The sequence below is a fragment of the Motacilla alba genome, chromosome 26, assembly GCF_015832195.1.
Source record: "Motacilla alba alba isolate MOTALB_02 chromosome 26, Motacilla_alba_V1.0_pri, whole genome shotgun sequence".
NCBI classification, from domain to species: domain Eukaryota; kingdom Metazoa; phylum Chordata; class Aves; order Passeriformes; family Motacillidae; genus Motacilla; species Motacilla alba.
The window spans coordinates 1,019,775-1,040,009 of NC_052041.1; the positions used below are offsets into that span (position 1 = coordinate 1,019,775).

At 49.6% G+C, this 20,235-nt stretch overlaps 1 protein-coding gene across 2 annotated transcripts in view; it reads right to left on the reverse strand.

The window, feature by feature from the left end:
• The window catches only part of KDM5B (lysine demethylase 5B), a 56,101-nt gene extending 46,071 nt beyond the window's left edge, over positions 1-10,030 (reverse strand). The window contains exon 1 of one of the 2 annotated variants that reach the window (XM_038162360.1): positions 9,354-10,030. In XM_038162360.1, coding sequence (XP_038018288.1) covers positions 9,354-9,491 — 138 coding nt within the window. In that variant the 5' untranslated portion in view covers positions 9,492-10,030. The remainder of the gene's footprint in view (positions 1-9,353) is intronic. The other variant, XM_038162359.1, reaches the window with a different exon arrangement.
• Positions 10,031-20,235: the final 10,205 nt, after the last annotated feature.

The following is a 20,235-nucleotide window of genomic DNA, read 5'->3' on the forward strand; positions in this document are numbered from 1 at the left end:
TCAGCTCCAGCCATTGCAGTGAGTCCTGTCACTTGTCATGAGAGGGAAAAGATCCATACCTGCCCCTCTGCTGCCCCTCAGGAGGACACTGAAGACCCCAGTGAGGTCTCCCCTCAGTCTCCTCTAGGCTGAACAAACCAAGTGACCTCAGCTGCCCTTCATGAGGCTTCTCCTCCAGACTCTTCACCATTCTCGTGGCCCTCCTTAGGATGCTCTCCAATGGTTTAATGTCTTTTTTATATTGTGGTGCTCAAAACTGCACCAAGGACTTGAGGTGAGGCCACAGTAGTGCAGGTAGAGCTGAGGGAAAGAATGCCATACATAATATATCCCATTAGATTATTATAAAACCACTCCTGACTTTACAAACACACTACAGCACTGAACACAAACTGTGTCAGATGACACTGCTGCAGACCCACAGCCATTCACCTTCTGGAGAAATGACAGAAGGTATAGCAGACAGTCCATCCTGACTGTCACTGAGTCATTTAAAGTCACAACAAGTTTATTTTGGAGCATCCAAACTACTCAAAGTTGATATAACAAATAAGGCTAATATTTATCTTTCTCTATTCCATAGTACGGCAAGTTCCTCAAGTCCCAAACAAGATACTTTCAACCCTTCTCTAATAAATGTATTATTTACTCAACAAAAATCATGGACACATTTTGAATCACAAGTTACCAAGCCAAATGCGATGCTTGCTTGCAGGCCCATGAAAAGACATTTCTGTGAGACAGAAATGCCTTTACGCACTTGGAAAGGCAGCAGCACCACGAGAGGGAGCTTTATCGTGCAGGATTCACTTGCCAAGCTGCTGAGCCGTATGAGCAGCTTTGCTGGAGAAGAGACCAGCCCCCACCCCAACTCTCCAGGCCCTCTTCCCTAAAGCTCATGCCTGGGAATCAGTAGGACTTGTCCTCTCCATCCAGCTCCTCAAAGGAACCGGTTTGGATTTTCCTGTTTTAAAAAATGAATTTAAATAGTGTAAGAAGTTCAGTTTGAAGTGTCTTCCAACAGCCACGCTGAGCATTAAGTATATACAGAGAGCAAGAAGACATCGATTTCCTAAAAAAATCAGTTCTTACTCCACCAGGACTCTACATTTAAAATTACTTTATTGTGTTCTCTTGTCCATCCCTGACTGTTATAAGCCTACAAGGGACAAACAAAATCCTGTACCCACCTTAGCCTGCGATTGTTATAAACCTGTCATGAAATGCAGGCAAAAATGAGACTGACTTCAAAATTCCAAACTCTTCTATAAACTTGAGGGACAAATCCAGCCATGCAGAAGGCATGCTCTAAGTATCACATTAATATTTCAAGCAGTAATGTGAACTACAAATGGTCAGCAAAATTATTTCTGTGATTTCCATATTCCAGCTCCCAACTGAGCTGTTCCAGGGATGTCAGGCTTCAGAGCACTGCATTTCAGCTGGCAAACCCGCACCTCGCCCAAACTCACTAATTAAAATTTAACCACCCCCACCCCTATGAATTCAAGTGAACAAGAAATTACCAACCTCCCTGCTAAGCTGTTCTACAAGTTGGTTGGCTTCAGCTATTCTCCTTCCCTTATCCTCATGTCCTTTATAACCAAATCCCTCGTCTGCTGGCTGCCAAAGCAGCTATTCCTGAATCCTTCCCGGAAGAAATGTTTCAAGACATTTTTCAATAAACAAATACCTTTTTCCTTCTCTTTACAGAACCAGCTTTCCAGTCCCGCAAATAAAAGGGTTTGCTTCCTTGGGCTTTTTTTCTGAAGTCTCATATTTTTCAACATCTTTTGAAAACTGCAAGTGGCATTTTACTTGCAGTCTCTCCCATGTCAGACACACACAAAAAAAAAGACAGCTCTTTCATTATTTTGCTAGACAGCAGCTCATAGTAAGATCCAAAGGAATATCTTAGCAATTCTTGCCAGAGAAACACATTCATTCAGTAAACTGCAGCAATTCCCCCCTTCCTGGGATGCTCACCCTGTGAGTCTGACCTACATTCTTTGTTCCCACATCTACGATCTTGCCTTGGCAAAGGTGTTCCATGTTTGCTGCCTCTGAGAGGAAGGGAGCACACTTGGTGATTCAGGAGGTCCCTTTCAGCCTCCTGGTTTTATGCCTACATTAAAAACACACTTGGAGCTCAGATGGCAGGATCCACACAAACCCATTATCACCCGGCAGTGGGTCAGCCACAAAGCTTCTAACGGGAACTAATCCCTCTGTGACCCTGTTAAAGGCTAACATCAGTTGGAAACTCCAATCATCAGCTAACCCAGTTTGTGATGAACAGTCCTTCCTTGGTCATTTTGAATGGTGCAGATTTTTTCATCAAACCCCCTGAATTCCTCCTTGCCAGTAAGGGACCCTGGGTGCACTAACCCGCTTTATGTGCAGAACTCTCCAAAAAGGAGCCTGGTAGAGTATTTCTTATTTAAGACAAAATTTGGGCTCTGTTATGTGTTGCAGACTGGCAAGGGAGAAGAGACCCAACCACAGACCCTTCCCATCGGAGAACCACAGCCAACGAAAATGAGCGTACAGCGCGAACCACCCCTCTAGATCCCAGCACTTCTGTGCCAGCTCCACACTTGGAGAGAAATAAAGGCTCAGGTAAGCTGGAGATGATTCTCAAGCATCAGGGCAAGCTCCTCCTTGGGACTCAAAGGCAGAAAGGACAGAAAATACATACAGGGTTTGAACCTCTAAACACAACAGGCAGCTGGGCTCGCGCACAGGAGATGCCAGGCTCCTCTCCACGGAGGCACCTGCATGCAAGAACAGATACACCACCAAGTACCAGCAGCACCGCAGGTACAGCTGGGGATGGACGGGGTGTTGGGATCAGCAAATCCCAGACCCCTGATTCACTTCAGAACACTGACCAAGACCCTGAAACAGCGCATCCATCAGGCTGAGGCCCTACCCAGCTGTGGGTGTGTGAGGGCACCAGACCCCAAGAGCTGCTGCCACCTCCCCTCAAGGCTCAGGACTACCCATGGACACACCTTTGCTCTGATCCCCAGTACATTCCCGGAGTGTGTGATCGGCACGGACGGCACACTCTTTTCCTCGGGCTGTCCCATCACAGCCCTTGCAATGAGTCCATACCCTCCTCAGAGCTGTAACTGGCAGCTTTCAAACCTCAATTTCACTCACAGTGTAACTTAGATTAGGAAAAGACCTGAATTTCACAGCCACCCAGAACAGCTATGGACAACTCCACCAGCCTCAACCATGAGCAGCTGCAGAGCCTCGGCTGCTCAAGGATTCCCTACAGCTCCCACCATCCACCGCCCTGGCTCTCCAAAACATCCCCCCTTTCCAGCTGCTCAGAATCACCATCCAGGTAAAGCACCTCCTCCCAGGAAGATCTTTCACTCGGGCACTCCTAAGGGCAGCAGGCTGGAAGATCCCATAAGTTCTTCTTGACTTCTAAGAACATTCAACCTGGTCTCCTGGACATGGACACAGCGTTCACCCCCAGCACATCTCAGACAGGAGCCAATCATCTGGGATTGAGAGGAAGCACATCCTAGTGGATACATGGCATGGTTTGCTTCCATCCACTGGCAGCTTTGGTTTTATTGCTGGGCAAGGGAGCCATGTTTAGTTTTAAACTCCATTTTCAGCTATTAGCTATCTTAAGTTAAACAATAAATGACAGAAAATCTATCTATGTTATTCTTGTTCCATATGGAAAGTTCTGGACTAAATTGTTTCATCTTAAATTTTTATGTGCTGAAGTATGTGTTGAAAATCCCTCACTGAAAGAATCTGAGGCAAGGAAAGGAAATTCTAATTGTTTTTTAAGCCTACCCCAATGTTTCAGTGTTTCTGAAGAGCAGAAACCACTCAGGGTGACCCCAGCAGCCCTGTGCATGGCCACTGCCATTAGTAAAATAAATAATAAACTAAAAATAATTATTCTTTTGCATATTTTCTTGCTAATTAGAGATCAGTAAATAACCTACTCTGAATTTACCTGATTCTACAACACAACCCCTGTGATGAATATGACAAGTTCCTCATTTAAAGCCAACATTCCCTAATGACCTTTGGTAGCAGATCTGTTTTTCTTCACATGATTCGACAGCAGGGGAACAGGATCCTCATCGCTAAAATATCTCTTTCCCTCCTAAAACCTCATTCATTCTTGATCTCAAAATTCCCAAAACCAGCAGATCCACCACTTTCCATCCTCCACTTTCCCCTTCCAACTGATCCTCTTTCAGTCAGAAATGTCTTGTTTCCAGACTCACCTGAGCCTGGCCCCTGCTCAGCCGGACCAGGGGCTGAGGCTCGGCTCACCAGGAACTGACAGACATGGCAGCACCTCTGGTTCCTCCCACCAAAGCTCTTATGTGTTCTAATTGAGTTATCTCTGTGTTTTCTTTTTGATAAAATCAACTGACTGAGCCTCTGTTTATTATCAAATCTGAAGGATCACCACCATCAACCTCCTGTTTCAGACAAAGTATCACAATTCTCTGCATTAATTCCTGTTTTAGTGGTGGTTTGTTTTACGGTTCCAAGACTAGACTGCCAGAACCCTCAGTCAAACTGCTCCAAAACTGAACCAGTTTTTTATTTTGTGTTTTCTTTTTCTCCGTAAAAATGAAAATAAATAAGCAACCAGCTGAATGAGAAGTCTAAACAGACCTTAAGAGATCTAAGAAACATATAAATCAATGTTGCTCCTCAAAATATGTCCCTGGAGGAGTAGGCCCATTTCTCCCAAGCCCTGAGCCTTTAGGTTTCACCACTCAGGCTCTGCTAAGGTTAAATATTTTGAAATTCATTACTTCATGTGCTGAATTTTTCCGATACTTCTCTGTGTCCTTTCCAATTGTTAAATCTTTTTTAAATCCTCCAACGAGAGCGAGATCCTGAATGCAGAATTTTCTACTCTCGTGCTACCACAGAGATAAAATCCCCCCATTTCTCACTGAGACACTCCAGAGCTGCATGCACTGGCTTACCCAGAGCTCCCATTCCACCATTACACTGCTCTCCACAGGGATCCACAGTTATTTTTCTACACTCCCTCCTCCTCCAAGATGCTCTATGCTCCTTTGTTCCAAAGGTAAACCTTCTCATCGAGTCCTGCTTAAGTGATTACTGTTTCATAATATCCATTGTTTATTGGACAACTGGGATCCCTCTAGAGCAATGAGCCACCACCATGACTCTATTCAGAATCACAGCTCTTGCTCTTCTAGACTTGTAAGGAAAATCATATACCCTTGGCTTGAGGTTATGAGACACCATTAGAAACGGATCCTTCATTACAAACAATCATTAGTCATTGAAATAATTTGTGATTTGGTGTATTAATTTTGCACAAGTAGATCTCACGCAATGGTAACACACAAATACATGGAATCATGGAAAAAAATAAAACTAATCTGACCATATCAATGTCCACATAATTGTATCCCACACTATCACCTTCCAAGTTCCTGTCCAGGACTATTCCAGACATTGTTCCACTCTGGAGCTAGAGGGGGGTCAACTCTTGCACCCACAAAGAACTTAAACCACTAAGGAAATTAATTTTCCCCATTCTCAAGTTCAGCACTATTCCAGGACCTACTGAAAACTGACAGACAATAATTTCGCTAACTCCAGTGTCAACTCCTTCAAAATTCCAGCTCTGCTAATACAGACTTTCTAATCTTCAAATGCTTGGTTAAAGTTACTTGGAAGCCTTAACACTACTTCTCCATATTCAGGTTATTTAAAGCAATGAAATTTAGCCTGGATGTTCTCAATTTTCATGCTTGGCCTTGGGAAAGTTATGATGTTTCTAGTGCATTGTACAATACTATGTATTTTGAAAAGCATTTATATGTTAAGTAAGTCTTAAGTAATCATTATTTATTATTTCTTCCCAGCAGCAAAGCAACGATGCAACAAAGTGAAGGAAGAATTCATCTTCAAGAAAGGCTTGGAGCATTTGATACCACTTCTGCTCCACATGTTACCATTAACTCCTGAAGCTAAGCTTCACATTTGTGAGACTGTTTGCTTCTGTTAATTACTATTAACTACCTACCTTGAAGAACAACTCCATTCTCAAGCAATTCTTCATTTGACCCCCTATATGCCCCCAGTGATTTGCAGAGCTATCACAAGCTTCTAGAATATAAGTCCACCACTTGACATGCCAAGTTTTGGAGGAAATTTACTTTACTCCGAACTATCAGATACTGTTTAAAAGAAGAAATGCTAATAAAAGATGTTTTAGGTTCATAGAAGAAAATTCTAACTACAAAATGGCACATGATGGACTGCAAGCAAGTTGTACCCCACCCACTTTCCTGCATCCAGCTGCCCCTTCCCCCGCAGATCTGCAACAGACTCAAATTTAAATCTCTACTTTATGCAGCTCATTAACTACCAGAAACAACCCCTATCCGAGCACTCTGCTGCCAATGGGGCTCTCTACTCATACCCCACACAGCTGACAAAAAGCCACAGAGAACAATGCCAGTGAGCTGGTTATTGCTGCGCCCTCCACCAGTCACTGCAGCGTCTTAGAATCCCCAAATCAGAGCAAAACTCATTGGTGATGGCTGGAACAAACTGAACTGGAAACTGCCATGCAGAAATTGCACCTTCTGTTATATTTCTGGACGTTCTTTCATCTTGTGAACATGCAGTGATCATCCAGAATCCTCTGTCTTCCACCCAGATGTCTTCTGCATGTCAGCTACCTCGATATCCCCTCACTAAACAGGTCACTATCCTCCAAAGCTGCTACACAAGAAGTCACCGCAGGTGTGGTTTTCTCTGGGCCTACCTGGTTCCCAGCTAATGCCAGCAGAAAGGGACCAGAGAAGAGCGGCTGCTGGTCCTTCAAAGCCCATGCAGCTCTCCTGTGCACGCCCAGGTGCTGGAGCATCAAAGCCAGCTCTGGAGCAAGGACTTGTTCATAAGCAAGTGGGGAAGCTGCAGCTGGGCACCACCAGTCTCACACAACATTATTCCATACTGCTGCCCATATACAGAAACACAAATTCATCTGCTGATAACTATACAGCAGAGTTTAAACTAAAATAATGCCAGCCCAACCATCAAATTTTCAATTCCTCTCTCGGCACAGATCCTGACAGTTCATGGTGCTGCCTACCTGCTTCCCGGCACGTAACCAGACTGCGCACGCCGGCAAGAGATTCCCTCGGATGCAGGAAGATTCCAAACCCCAGCCATCACCAAACAAGGCACCCAGCTGGAACACACACCCTGCTGGGCAAAGTGCAGTACAGTCTCTAGCTCACGGTATTACAGACCCCTCGTTTACACCAAAAAGAACAATAACTGAATATTCACTGCGGCTCCTGATCGCAGGGGGAAGGCCAGGAACTACGTCAACTTAAAGGGTTTTCTGGTCGCTTTGGAAGAGCTCCCTCTATGCTCTAGGCCGCTGAACCAACCACGCACTTCACAAGTCATCCCAGGCATTAGCCAGGGAAGATAAAGCCATGGGAGCCCAGCTCTCCCAAAGCCAGGCTCCACAGAACTACCCGTGCTCAGCCCTCAGCAGCTCCAATTATTTTCATCCTGCTTCTAAATATGCTCAAAGAGCTGATCACACGGCCAGGCAGGCACAACACCTGGTGTAATATCTGGTGCAATACCTGCCCCTTCAGGAAGAGAGGAGCGGCTGAAAACGCAGTTGCAGTAAGTAATTCAGTCCTTTGGAGGGCTGTTGATTTATGACCCCCAATAGACAACCTCCTATAAGCAGCTTTCTGATAAGGTTTTGGCTTGTTACACAAGCAGCCAAGAAAGATGGGGTTTTTTAGATTAGATGTTTCTAAAACAAAAAGACACCCCCCTCAAAAACAAGCAAACAAACGAAAAAATAACCCCTCCCAAGAAACCCGACCGAACAAAAAAAGCAGTTCTGGTCGCAGTTGCTGAAACATTGTTGGCAACTTGGCAACTTAAAACCCCAAAACATCTAATAAAAAGTACCACAGAACTTCAGTGGTGACTCTGTAACAAAAACCATCTTACCCCCTTAACTCCGAGCATCTGGCTGCCCTGCACGAAAAGAAGCCTTGGCACATTCTACCAGGACACAAATTCAGGAGCGGTCTTCACACAGCAATCGGGGATTATTCCTCCAGAGAGCTGGAACACCTTCCTTCTTCTCCAGCAAGATTCACATTATTGATTCTGCTATGAACATTTCTGCCACCTCAGACACTAACTCAGCAAGTTACTACTATTTTAATTCAGAAGGAAAAGAATGGACACAACAGGAGTCCCAGCAACAACCAAAACACGAAAGTGAGGAGTGTGTGTTTCTGAGCATTATTTCTTTGAAGTCAAAGTCTCACTCGCAAAACTTCAGCCTACCAACTGTTCAGTCAGCTTCTCCCCTTGCAGGAGGAGATGTAAGCTGTTTAACATTCTAGTTGTTGCCGTCATGTTAACTGCCTTACCTGGCTGCACCACCCCAAGACTCACACCACGCTCCAATTAGGGGAAGAGCAATTTACTCAAAATAAAGAAGATTGACACACTGTTTAATTAGATTTTTACTTCCAGAAGCCCCTCTCCTCACCAGTGCGGGTATTCGTACCTTTAAACAAACTAACAATTTTGACTACATAAAACTGGTTCTAAGACCGTCACAGCATTTCTTAGTAAATTGAGTTGACGAACAAGGGGAAAACAGAATTCATATCCTAATTTTGAGCTTACTGCACCATCGGTCGGGATGATGATGATGAAGATGAAGGCTTACTACTTCTTCCCACTGTGGATTGCATTCTAAAATGGTGGCCATGTCTGTCTAGGCTTTAGCTCGCACAGCCACCAGCCAAACTCACGGCTGCGGAGTTTGGTCTTGTCCAACTTGAGAAACAGTTCCCTGCGCTAAGAGTGCGCCGAGGCCGGGGAGGCCGCGGCGGGGCCGGGGGCGGCGGGGAGCGGGTCCCCCCGGCCCCACGTCGCCACAATGCCAACATGGAGGGCAGCACCCCGGGACCTCCTGTCCTCCGGGGCTCGGCGGGGCCGCTCCGGGCGCGAGGCCCCGGCCAGCCCCGGGAGCCGGAGAGAGGCCGGGCCCGGCCGGGGCAGCTGCTCCCCCGCCCCCGCTCCCTTCACGGCCGCTCTGGCGACTCCCCCACCGGGATCTCCGACACTTAGGAGCCACTTCGCGGGGGAAGCGGGCGCTTCCTTCAGTCCCCTCAGCCCCAGCCCAGTGAAACTTCTGAGGGGCGGCGGGGCGGCCCTGCTCGCCCGGGGTCACCTGCGGGGCCGCGGGCCGGGGGGAGCCGGGCCGGGCCCCACACAAAGGCCGCTCCCGGCGGCGCCATGCGGGCACTCACCGGCGGCGGCCGCACCTTGCAGATGCCGGTCTGCTCGGCGATGGGCCGGATCTTGTGGATGAAGGCGAAGGGGTCGGCGAACTCCTCCCAGCTGGGCTCGAAGACGGGGCACTCGGGCGGGGGCAGGAACTCGGCCATGGCCCGGCCGGGGCGGCCGCTCCGCTCCGCGCTCCGAACAATCTCCGGAGCCGCCGCGCTCCGTGCGCGTCCGCGGGGGGGCCGGGGCTGGGAAAAGAGTCCGCCCGGCCCGGGCAGGGGAGGGGGCGCGGCTGCCCCGCCCCGCCCGCGCCTTTGTGCGGGGGCCCGGGGCCGGACCGGGGAGGACCCGTTGGGGGCGGGGGAAAGAGGCAGCGGCGGCTCCACTGGAGCGCGGCCTGGCCCGCGCGGCGCCGAGCCCTCGTCCGCTAGCCGGGCCCCGGCGGAGAACGAGGCCCAGAGAGCGCCGCTCACCGCGGCCGCTGGGGCTCCCTCCCGGTGCCCCCCGCCCCGCCGGGCCGCAGCCTCGCGCCCCCCGCCCCCGCCGCCTTTGTGCGCGGCCCCTCGCCCCGGGCGCGCTGCGGCCGCTCCCCCCAGCACCGCTGGTTCGGGGAGGCCCCGGGCCGCGCTCCCCGCCCGCCGTGCCCCCCGCGCCCCGGCCGGCCCGGCCCGCCCCCCCGCGCGGGGCCGCCGGCGCTGTGTTTACATGCGCGGAGGGATCCGCACAGCTGACAGCGGAGCACAGCCGGCGCTTCTTTTTTTAAAGAGCCTCTCCGCGTGCCGCCATTGGCTGGGCACGGGGCGCGTCACGCGCGGGGCGGGGCCGTCCGCCTCCGCGCGGCCGCATTGTCTGCCCCGGCCGCGGAGCCCCCGCGGCCCCGGCCCGGCCCCTTTGTTCGGGGGGAGCCGGGCCATTGTCCTGCCCGCCGGCCCCGGGCAGCGCGGGGGGAAGGAGCGCTCTGTTCCCGAGGGAGCGCCGCGAGGTGCCCCCCCCCCGCGCCCCGGCCGTTACCGGGCTCCCCCCGCCGGGGGTCCCGCGCTGGGCGGTCCCGGCCCCAGTAGCGGGGCCGGGGGGCGGTGCCGGGCGGGGGAGGGGCGGCCCCGCCGCAGCAGGCGCCGCACGTAGCGCACGTGCGCGGGGGGGCGGCCCCGCTCCCGCCCCCGGACCGGCCCCCCGCCCCGGCACCGCCCCCGGGCCCGCGGGACCCCCGGTGCGGACCCCGCACCGCCGGAGCCGCGGCTTCCGCGGCCCCTGAAGGCACAAAGTCACCCTCGCTACTTCAAGTCACCGGTCCAGAGCGGAGCCCACGCGGGTGCTGTCACATCCGGCAATGAAACAAACAATTGCAACTTTCGAGACGTGCACACAATGCTCAGGGTGTCGTTTCTTGTAAAACTTCACTTACCGGCTTCAAATTTCCACTAAAACTCAGAAAAGCGTCCCCTGCTAACTGCCGTGGCTGGAGAAGTAACAGCGAGTTCCAAAGCTGGCAGCCAGGGGTTGGGGCAGCAAGGCCCTCCGTTCACCCCACTGCGCGCTGCCGCAGCAGGGATGCTCGTGGAACCGGCTCCATGCCACTCAGCCGCTCCCACCGCACAGGAACACCTTCCCCAGGAGACAGGATGAGGAGGAAGCTGTCAGCTCTCCGCTGCTGCTCACGGTTACAGTGCATCAAAAATTTGTACAAAGTGCTCAGGGCCAGTTTAAGACAAGTCAAATTCTTCTCCTCACTTAAAAATGGAGGAAAAAAAGCAAGTGGACAGAGCTTGTGTAAAGCATTTGTGCCGGTGGTGTCACAGGGAGAGATCCTCCCCTCTGAGCTGTCCCTGCTGGAGCCCCCCTGGGGGATGCAGAGGAGCAGGACCCACACCCCGGGGGCTGTTCCTGCCAGGGGCACAGGACAAGGCACCACCTCCGAGCCTGGCAGCACAGGCTGTTCTCCATTCCACCCCGGGCCCAGGGGCTGTGCTGGGCCAGCGCCGGTGCCAAGCCGAGCTCTGAGTCAGCACAGCACCGACACCAGCGCTGAGCTGAGCTCTGACAGTCCCACCCTGGCAGGGACAGGGCCCGGAGCCACAACCAGATGCAGCTCCAGGAGACCAGGCAGGCTCAGCTTCTGGGAGTCCTGGAGAGTCCTCAGCCAGCAGAAGCATCTCCAGTTTCCAGGAGGCTCCTGCCCATTCCTTCCCCGAGTTTGACCTACATCTGACAGAAGTCACTACACCCCTCTCCTTGTACAAAAGCAAGATCAGGTTTAGACAGGGATCTTTAACCATAGATGTGAAATGCACCATATCTGTTTGTACTTCCATTTACACCAAGAGACCCTACGGTACAAATCACCAAATATCACCATCTGGAGAGAAAACTAAGCTGGTTGATTACCTTCCAACAGCTGGCCTGCAGCACATCCCAAACTTGAGGGGCTCTGGCAGGGAGCAGAGCACTACCTTTGAAACTTTGGTTCTGAGTGTCCCTGAGGGGCAGGGATGTTTCAACAACAGTGGATTATGGTGTTCCACAAATAAATCCATTCCTGCAATGATTCCCTGAGGACTCCTTTCATCAGAGCTGAAGGACCACATTCAGCAGGACTGTTTCTGCTTCTTCTGTCACATCTAAAGGCTTCCCATGGGGCTGTGATGAAAAAACACTCAGACACAGGTGTTTTACTTAGGTAGTTCTGAAGGAGGAGAAAAAGCACTTTCTACAAAGATCTGAAGATGGGCAGAGCAGGAAGATCAAGGGACAACCTAGGGATAAAAAACAGGTGCCTTGAAGGGAGGGCAAAGTGGCTCAGGGGTGGAAAAGATGGAGATTTAAGGTAAGCTGGAAGCCCTGGAGGGTCTGTGCATCCCATCAAGCATCTTGTCTTTCCTGCTAACCTTGCTACCTGCTAATGAAAACACTTCATCACCACAAATGTGTACATTTGCACGTTGCCTTCTCTGTATCTTCTCTCTGCTGTGACATCTGCAGTATTTGTTCTGTTCAGGGGATTAGTGTGGCACAGCACTGTCTGGCTTAGAAACCCAATTCCCCAAGTGTTAGAAGCACAAGCTGCAGAAAGAAAAGCTGATTTCCCTTGGCTGGAATGAGAGTGCAGACATTCCTTCTTCATGGTTCAGTTGACTGCCATTAATTAACCTTTTATTAGATGGGCTTTCTCCAAGCCTGTTCCATTTGTGCCCTGTGAGCAGAATTCCCCCATTTCCTGCAGCTCAGTGTTGACCCAGGAGCAGCTGCAGGGCTGGCAGGGACCAAGCAGGGACAGTGAGAAATAAGGGAGCAGGACTCCAACATATAGAGCAAAGCCCATCCAAAGGGGGTGGCCCAAGGTGAGGAGTGCCAAGGCTTCCAACTGAAGCCAAGCATTCTTCACCACATCAGGGATTTGTTCTTGGCAATTCCTTCATCCTTGCCCAGCTGTGAGCTCCAAACAGAATATCTGTCCAGAACATTCACATCTGAGTGTCCCTTTACAGGCTGCTGCAGCATAGCTCTCCTCACACACCATCTGACTACTGGAGTCCCATCAGCCTGGAGGAATATTTAGCAAATCTTTTGTGTTTTCTTGGATGAGCACCATACCGTGAACTTCCCTACTAGTGCAAACCTCCCCTTCATTCTCCTGCACCAGCCACCACCTGCCTGGAGCACCCTGTTCACACAGCCCATACTGACTTGTTTGCATTTATGTATCTGACTTAGACACTGCAAGGAAGATCACAGAATCCCAGACTGGTTTGGGTTGGGAGGGACTTCAAAGCTTATCTTGTTCCACACTCTGCCATGGGCAGGACACCTTCCACTATCTCAGGTTGCTCCAAGCCCTGTCCTACCTGGCCTTAGACATTTCAGGGATGGGGCAGCCACAGCTACTCTGGGCCAGGGCCTCAGCACCCTCACAGGGAGGAATTCCTTCCCAATATTCCATCTAACCCTGCCCTTTGGCATTGTGAAGCCATTCCCTTGTAAATGGTCTCTCTTCATCCTTTCTGTAGGCTTTCCTCAGGTACTGGAAGGCTACAATTAGGTCACCCCAAAGCTGCTCTTCCCCATGCTGAACAATGCCAATTTTCTCAGCCTTTCCTCACAGGAGAGGTGCTCCATCCCTCTGATCAGCTTCATGGGCTCCTCTGGACTCACTCCAGCAGCATCACATCCTTCCTGTGCAGGGGACCCCAGAGCTGGATGCAGCTCTGCAGTTGGTGTCTCATGAGAGCCGAGTAAGGATAATCAGGTTAATCTTTCCCCCTCCTGTGTACCTGCCCTTGCCATTCTAGACCAGCTCTCCTCTTCAGACAAAGGTTTGATACCAGTCCCTTGACCCTACACCTTCCATCCCAGTCTGCGTCTCTTTGGTTTAATTCTGTCACAGCAAGAGCTGCCACTGCAGCCACCTGCTCCAGCACCCACTGAGCGCTGTGCCATCGGCCTGGCACAAACAGCAACACTGAGAAGAGCAGCTTTAGGAAACACCATACCCTGGACTTTTGAGCAGACAGAAGATCTCTGTTCTTGGGACACTGGGAAAGCCAAGCAAACAGCTGCCAGAGGCTCTGCAATGAACAGTACTCAGGGAACTACAGTAACATTCCACAAGCTCCACTCCAGAATAACCCAGAACTGAGCTGGAGATCCTGCCCAGGAGGTGCACTACCATGTCCAGGGACCATTAGCACCACGTAGGGAGTTGAAACTCCACTGAAGCCAAAGCCCTCATTTCATCAGCACAGTCTGGCCTAATTAAAGCTCTACATGTTTAGAGGAGTACATGGCAGGGAGAGATGTGCTGAGCTTCTCTGCTCTTTAAGAAAATAGGCTCCTGGGAACAAACATATTTAGTAAGCAGAATCTCTGACAGATCAAACCAAACCAGTTTTCCTGGGCAAACCAACAGCATGCACAAACCTGCAACACAGTCCAAGTGTCATCATCAAGGCTAGAGAAGGGGTTTACATTTTCCAGCTGCTCCCAGAGATGGTGATGCACATCAGTACTTGAGAAACAGGGCTGTTCGTGACAAGGCACTGTGATCTTGGGATCCTGGTAAAAATTATAGAGTATTCTGAATACATTGGGCTCTGAACATTTACAGCATAGCTCCCACCTCGGACACTGCACTGGATCTTGCTCTGATGCCAGGCCAGATCATCCGTCTCACACTGTACCCAGGGTGAGGCTCAGCAGCAGCACTCAGATGGGGAATTAGGGACTTTGCTGGCAACTTTTGATACAACAGAACCATTTGTTTTAATCTAGAGACGCGCTGCTATGTCTCTGCCTTTCCTCCAGAAGCTACCCTTCCTTACCCCTGTCCCTCTCCGCACTGCTCCCTGTGATCCCTGCTGCTCTCCAGGGGAGCCAAAGAGCCCCAGCAGCTCTTAACTTCTCAGGCTGGAGTTGTGAGTACAGGAAACCCTGCTGAGGGGCCTGCAGAGGGGGCAGGCAGGAAACCTGAGCCTCGGCTGTGGGCTGGAACAGAGCAGCCGAGGACAGAAGTCCCCCAGCTGCACACAGGTCCAGTGGGGACTGTCAACAGCCAGGTAAGAACAGCTGGTGAGCACATGGAGCCAATATGGAAGCTCCCCTGCCGTTGTGCAACTGCCTTCAGCATTACTTTTATTAATAAAATTCTCTAAGTCCCTTACCCTATCATTAGCTGCTATTAAAGCTGAGTAAAGGCTTACTCCAAATCCTTGCCCAGACTACCCTAAGAACAAGGATAAGCAAACCACAGCTGTTGGAAGTGCTGGAAAGGCAGAGCTGAAGTGCTGTTTCACATGCCTCACCTTGCTCTGAGGCAGTCACTGACTCACACTCAAGAAATTTGGGCTGTACCTTCCTGTGCTTCAGCACACAAGTGACAGCAGTGTGAGACACAACCTGCGTCCAGGCAGGACGTGCAGCAGGTGGGATTCTCATGGTGTGGAGGCTGGCAAGGGACCTGGCACCAGAGTAGCACTGACAGGCAGTGAAGGTGAGGCTTTGAAGTTCATCATCTTAAGGCAGGTGCCTAAAATAGGTCAGAGTAACCTCACCCAACCCCCCCACGCTGCTCTGCAGGGACTGTACAGAGAGCCTGGGGTGACTCGCTCAGCCCCAGGCCTCAATGCTTGAGAAAGTGAAGCCAGGCAACAACAGAGCAACTTGGGAAACACAATTTGCCACAATGTATAAAACCACAAAAGCCTATCTTTTTTTCTTAGAAAAAACAGTGAGACATGAAAATTCAGCTCCTCTGCCCCAGCCCCTTGATTGCAGTGAAACAAAGTACCATCAGCACTGGTCCCCCAGGAGGATCTGGACTCAGCTGTGGCTTCTGCCAGGGCAAGCAGAAGCAGCACGAAACCCCCTGCCCGCCGAGCTCAGCAGTATGTGCCCTGTGCCAGCCCTGCACAGCCCTCTGTCACTGTGTGTGCCACCTCACATGAACCCCTGCCCCTCCCACGGTGCCGTGACACCCCCAGGCTGAGGCAAGGAGAGAAGCTGGTTCTGCAGAAAATGTTTAATTAGCAAATTTTGTTCCTAGTCAGGCTTTCTGCCTCTGCCACAGCCAAAATCCCCCTCGGTTACCCAGACATGCTCCAGGACTCGCTGTCAGACACACCAGGGGTGGCATTACCAAGGCAGTGAGGACTCTTCATTAGCTTGGGCAGTGGCACAGGATTCAGGGATCCTTGTGCCCGGGTACCTGCACCTGCATTCCAGAGGGATTTACACCCTCAAACTCTCCCACCAAGCTACTAGCCAGGTTTCAATCAGCAAGTACACACAAAGCCATCTAAGCACCTGTGGATCACTTAAAATACACAAAAAATGTGCAGTCCAAGGCTGAACAGCCAAGGAGTTGTCTGTTAAAACCCAAGTTAAAACCTGGGTTTTAAACCACTCATTCACTGATAAAGAGCCATAGAAAAATTGCTCCTAAAAGGGATTTAAAGGTGCAGAAATAGTTGCAGATTACTCGAGTACAATGGAAAATGTGCAAGAGCTACACGAATTAAGGCAGAGAAGACATTTCAGTCAATGCTGATGGCAAAGGTGACAATGTCAGCAAAGCAAAGGTGGCAAAAACCCACATGAATCATACCAAGGAAGACTGATCATGAGTATGGGAGATGGCACACAAGTTCAAAGCAGCTAGGGAGCTTTCAAAGGAGAAAGAGTGGCATTAAACAACCTGGCAATGGAAAGAATTTAGGAGCTTTACAGTCAAAAAATTAGGCCTCCAAATGCAGAGTTCTAGGGGAGCTCCACAAAGGAATCTTAGCTTACTGTCTTCATACCTGGAAACCACACACATCTGAGGAAGATGATGTAAAAAATTCAAGGTCTCCAACAGACACTAGAGCATCTTTCACAAGGAAGTACAAGTCTAAACAAGAAAATCCTTTAGTGACCACAAGTACAACAGCAAGGGTTACTCTTGATCTGCCAGCACCTACAATTAGCAAGAAAAAAACTGGTGTATCAGCACACAGGTGCTTCAGAGAAATGCCTGCATTGATCATATATGAGTGTTTAATACAACCAGTCCAAAGTAAATACAGCCTAAACCAGTATGGGGTCAAGCTGGCCCCCGCAGCCTCATCAGGCAGATCCAACACATGCAGACACTTAGCAGACATTAAATACTTGCAGGCAGTGACAACAACCAAGCCAGTGCACATATGCTAATAGACAAAGCTGGAGCCAAAACACTCTGCCAGGATCTGCAACAGCAGTGAACAAGCAAAGAAACAGGCACAGAATCTGAAAACACAGAGAGGAAGATAAACACTAAACACAGCAACAAGTAAAACAAGAAACAGGAGTACTCGGCATGGAAGTGCCAGTAACTTGCTGGAATGATGAGGGAAGTTAGGAAGAGGAACCCCCATCTCTGGGTGCCATATGTTCACAGCAAGGCATTAACACCGGATTCAAAAGCATTTGTGGACAATGGCAGAAACTGTTCTATAGCATACTGAGACGTGACTGGGACACTTCCATGCATGCATGGGCTCTGCCTTCCACATAAACACATCACAGAAGTTGTGAAGAAAAAAGGCAGAAACCATTCTGTCCCGCTCAGTAGGGAACAGAGGAGTCTGCGGTTCCACAGCAGCTGTAGCTAAGCCCTGGTACCCCAGTTCCCTGCTCCAGCACCCAGCTGCTCCTACACTGAGTTCAGGGGAGCAAAAGAAAACTGGGCCCTTCTTGCAGGAAGGGATTTTTTTTTTCAATTTAACACAAAGCTCAGTGCCAAGGGCAGTGTAAGAGTGAAAACATGATTGCCTGTGTGAGACAACAAGGACAGTGATAGCCAGCAGGTAAGATATAAAATATATATATATGTATGTATAAAATATATACACATATTGAAAAAAAAGAAACTCAGCATAGGGCACTGCAGCAGCAACTTGTGCAGAATTGCACAGAATCCAGTCCCAAACTGCTAGAAGACAGCACCAGGCTCAATGTGGGATATCAATCTCTTGAGAACACTGCACACAGTGCAGCAGCCACCCAAGGCAGGTTCCACAACAGGGTTTGGAAATAACTGAAAAGCCACAAAGATCCCCACTCTCAGCAGAACAAGTGAAGCGCAGCTTTTGCAAGTGGTGGTGAGGTAAGAGCATGAAATGCATTTGACAGTTGCAGCCACAGAGCTCTAACAAAAGGAAAAGCAACACAAAGATGCTGAAGGTCTCTGCAGCCTTCTTGAAGAACATTGCTTGGAATTCCTCCCTAATTTGAAGTTCTGCAACAAGTCCCTCACAGCAGCTACCTCTGAAACAGGAACTGGAACACTGAGAGCCAGTAACCTCAGGGGTTCTTGTCTAGGAGAAAGGACAGATGGAAACTGCAGGGCAAAAATCACAGAAACATTGAAGAAACATTGAGACTAGACAAAACCAGAGTCCAACTATATCCCCCAGCACTGCCATGTTCACCACTAAACCATGTCCCAAGTGCCACATCCACAAGTTTTTTGAAAAAAAAAAAAAATTCAGAAATGATGTGGTGGAGTCATCATCACTTCCAGGGATGCTGACTCCACCACTGTCCTGGGCAGCTGTGCCAGTGCTTGACCTCCCTTTTGGGAGGACATTTTCCCTAAATCTCCCCAGTGCAACTCGAGGCCGTTTCCTCTTGTCCTGTGCCTTGTCCCCTGGGAACAGAGCCTGACCCCACCCTGGCTGCCCCCTCCTGTCAGGGAGTTGTGCAGAGCCAGAAGGTCCCCCCTGAGCCTCCTTTTCTCCAGGCTGAGCCACCCTAGCTCCTTCTAAGCCACGTCTCAGGAAGTTTGAGCCATTTCAGACAGAAGAATTTGTCCCAGTTTAAGCCTTCTGAAGTCAAACACGAGTTCTGGACTTGACAACAACAGGCACTTGCTGCCTGGTGTGTAAGGAGCACAGACAGGTCTGCAGAGAGAGCCCCGCAATAGCCTCTCACCACTTCAATCCAGAACTATTTAGAGATGAAAGAACTGCAGCTTAGGAGGAAGCCACAAACAGGCCCTGAGCACAGCGTGATGGCAGCTCAACATCATCCATCACCTCCCAAGGGGAGCAGAGCTGAAGGGGCAGAAATGCCTAAGGCAACATATTTGGGGCAGCCTTTCTGGAGCCCTGATCAGACCCACATGGACACAAACCTAAGCCATCTGGAACATTTTTCTCAACTTCTCTCAACATCTGATCTCCAGTCCCAATCCTGTAAAATGAATTTCAATATTCCTGCCTGTGATCAGGATGTGCTTCCCACTTTTTGAAACTCACAAAGAAAGGCTTAAACCCTTGCTCCTCCCTCAGCTTTGCAGCTGACTTATCAAAATCACAGCTGCACATATTGAGCCAAAATTGAGAGACCACTCACACACTTATTTGTGTCACACAGAAGCATGGAATAGTTCTTAAAGCCAAAATGAGCACATCCAGTGGGCTGTAATGCTTCATTTTAAAGGGACTCAGATCCACCTCCTTTTTTTCTCATAAAGAGTAATTCACTAAAGACTTCCCAAGTCTCTCTGAATTTCTAGTTAACTGTTCAGCATTAGGAAAAAGTAATTCCTAAATGTTCTCAGAATGTTTTCTGGATCTTCAAACTTAGTATTTACAGTTATTGTTTTCTAGCAAACATTTAAAAAGAAGAATTTAGGTTTTTGTGCCCAAGTGCCCAAAGCTCCTGACACAGACCAGGGAAAGCAAAATAATGCTGCAGAAAAAGTGGGAAACCTGCTCCTGAAAGTTGGCTGGAAGGTTGAGAAAACAGGGTAGTATCTCAAGATCTAAGATCTTGGACAACCCAACACGTTTTATATCACATGAAGCTGGCCACGCAAAGGAGGGTCTGCAGAAAGCCAAGGAACAGGGACATGACAGCAGAAAGATAGAGACCAGGGTTTAACTGACTCAATTCACTGCTCCACAGACAGCACCACTCCTCATGTGACTCTCGCCCTTTTTTTTTATTTATTTAGCATTCTGGTATTCTCAGCATCTTGTCAGCCAACACCTACAAAACCTTCAGACCAATGTAATTTTCCCCATTTCATCATGCTCTCATTCCTCTCCCCATTAACAGGCAGTTGAGACTCCACATCTTTAATCTACTTGCCCAGCTTTTACTAGAAATCTGTAGATCAAAGTCCCTGCACAGCCTGAAGTTCCACTGTTAGTCCTCCTTCTAGTTCAAATCCAGATAGAGCCGAGGGATTAATCATTATCACCTCCCCAACACACACAGAAACCCCTACAGCCCTTCCAGGGAGTCCTGCAATATGATGGAAAATTGCTTTTCAGCTCTTTACTACTGAATTTACTTATAAGCCCAGTCCTTGTTTTTGGAGTTCAGAAGAAAACGCGTTTTTATTTGAAATAATTCCTTATAAACATGACAAAACAGGCAAGATCA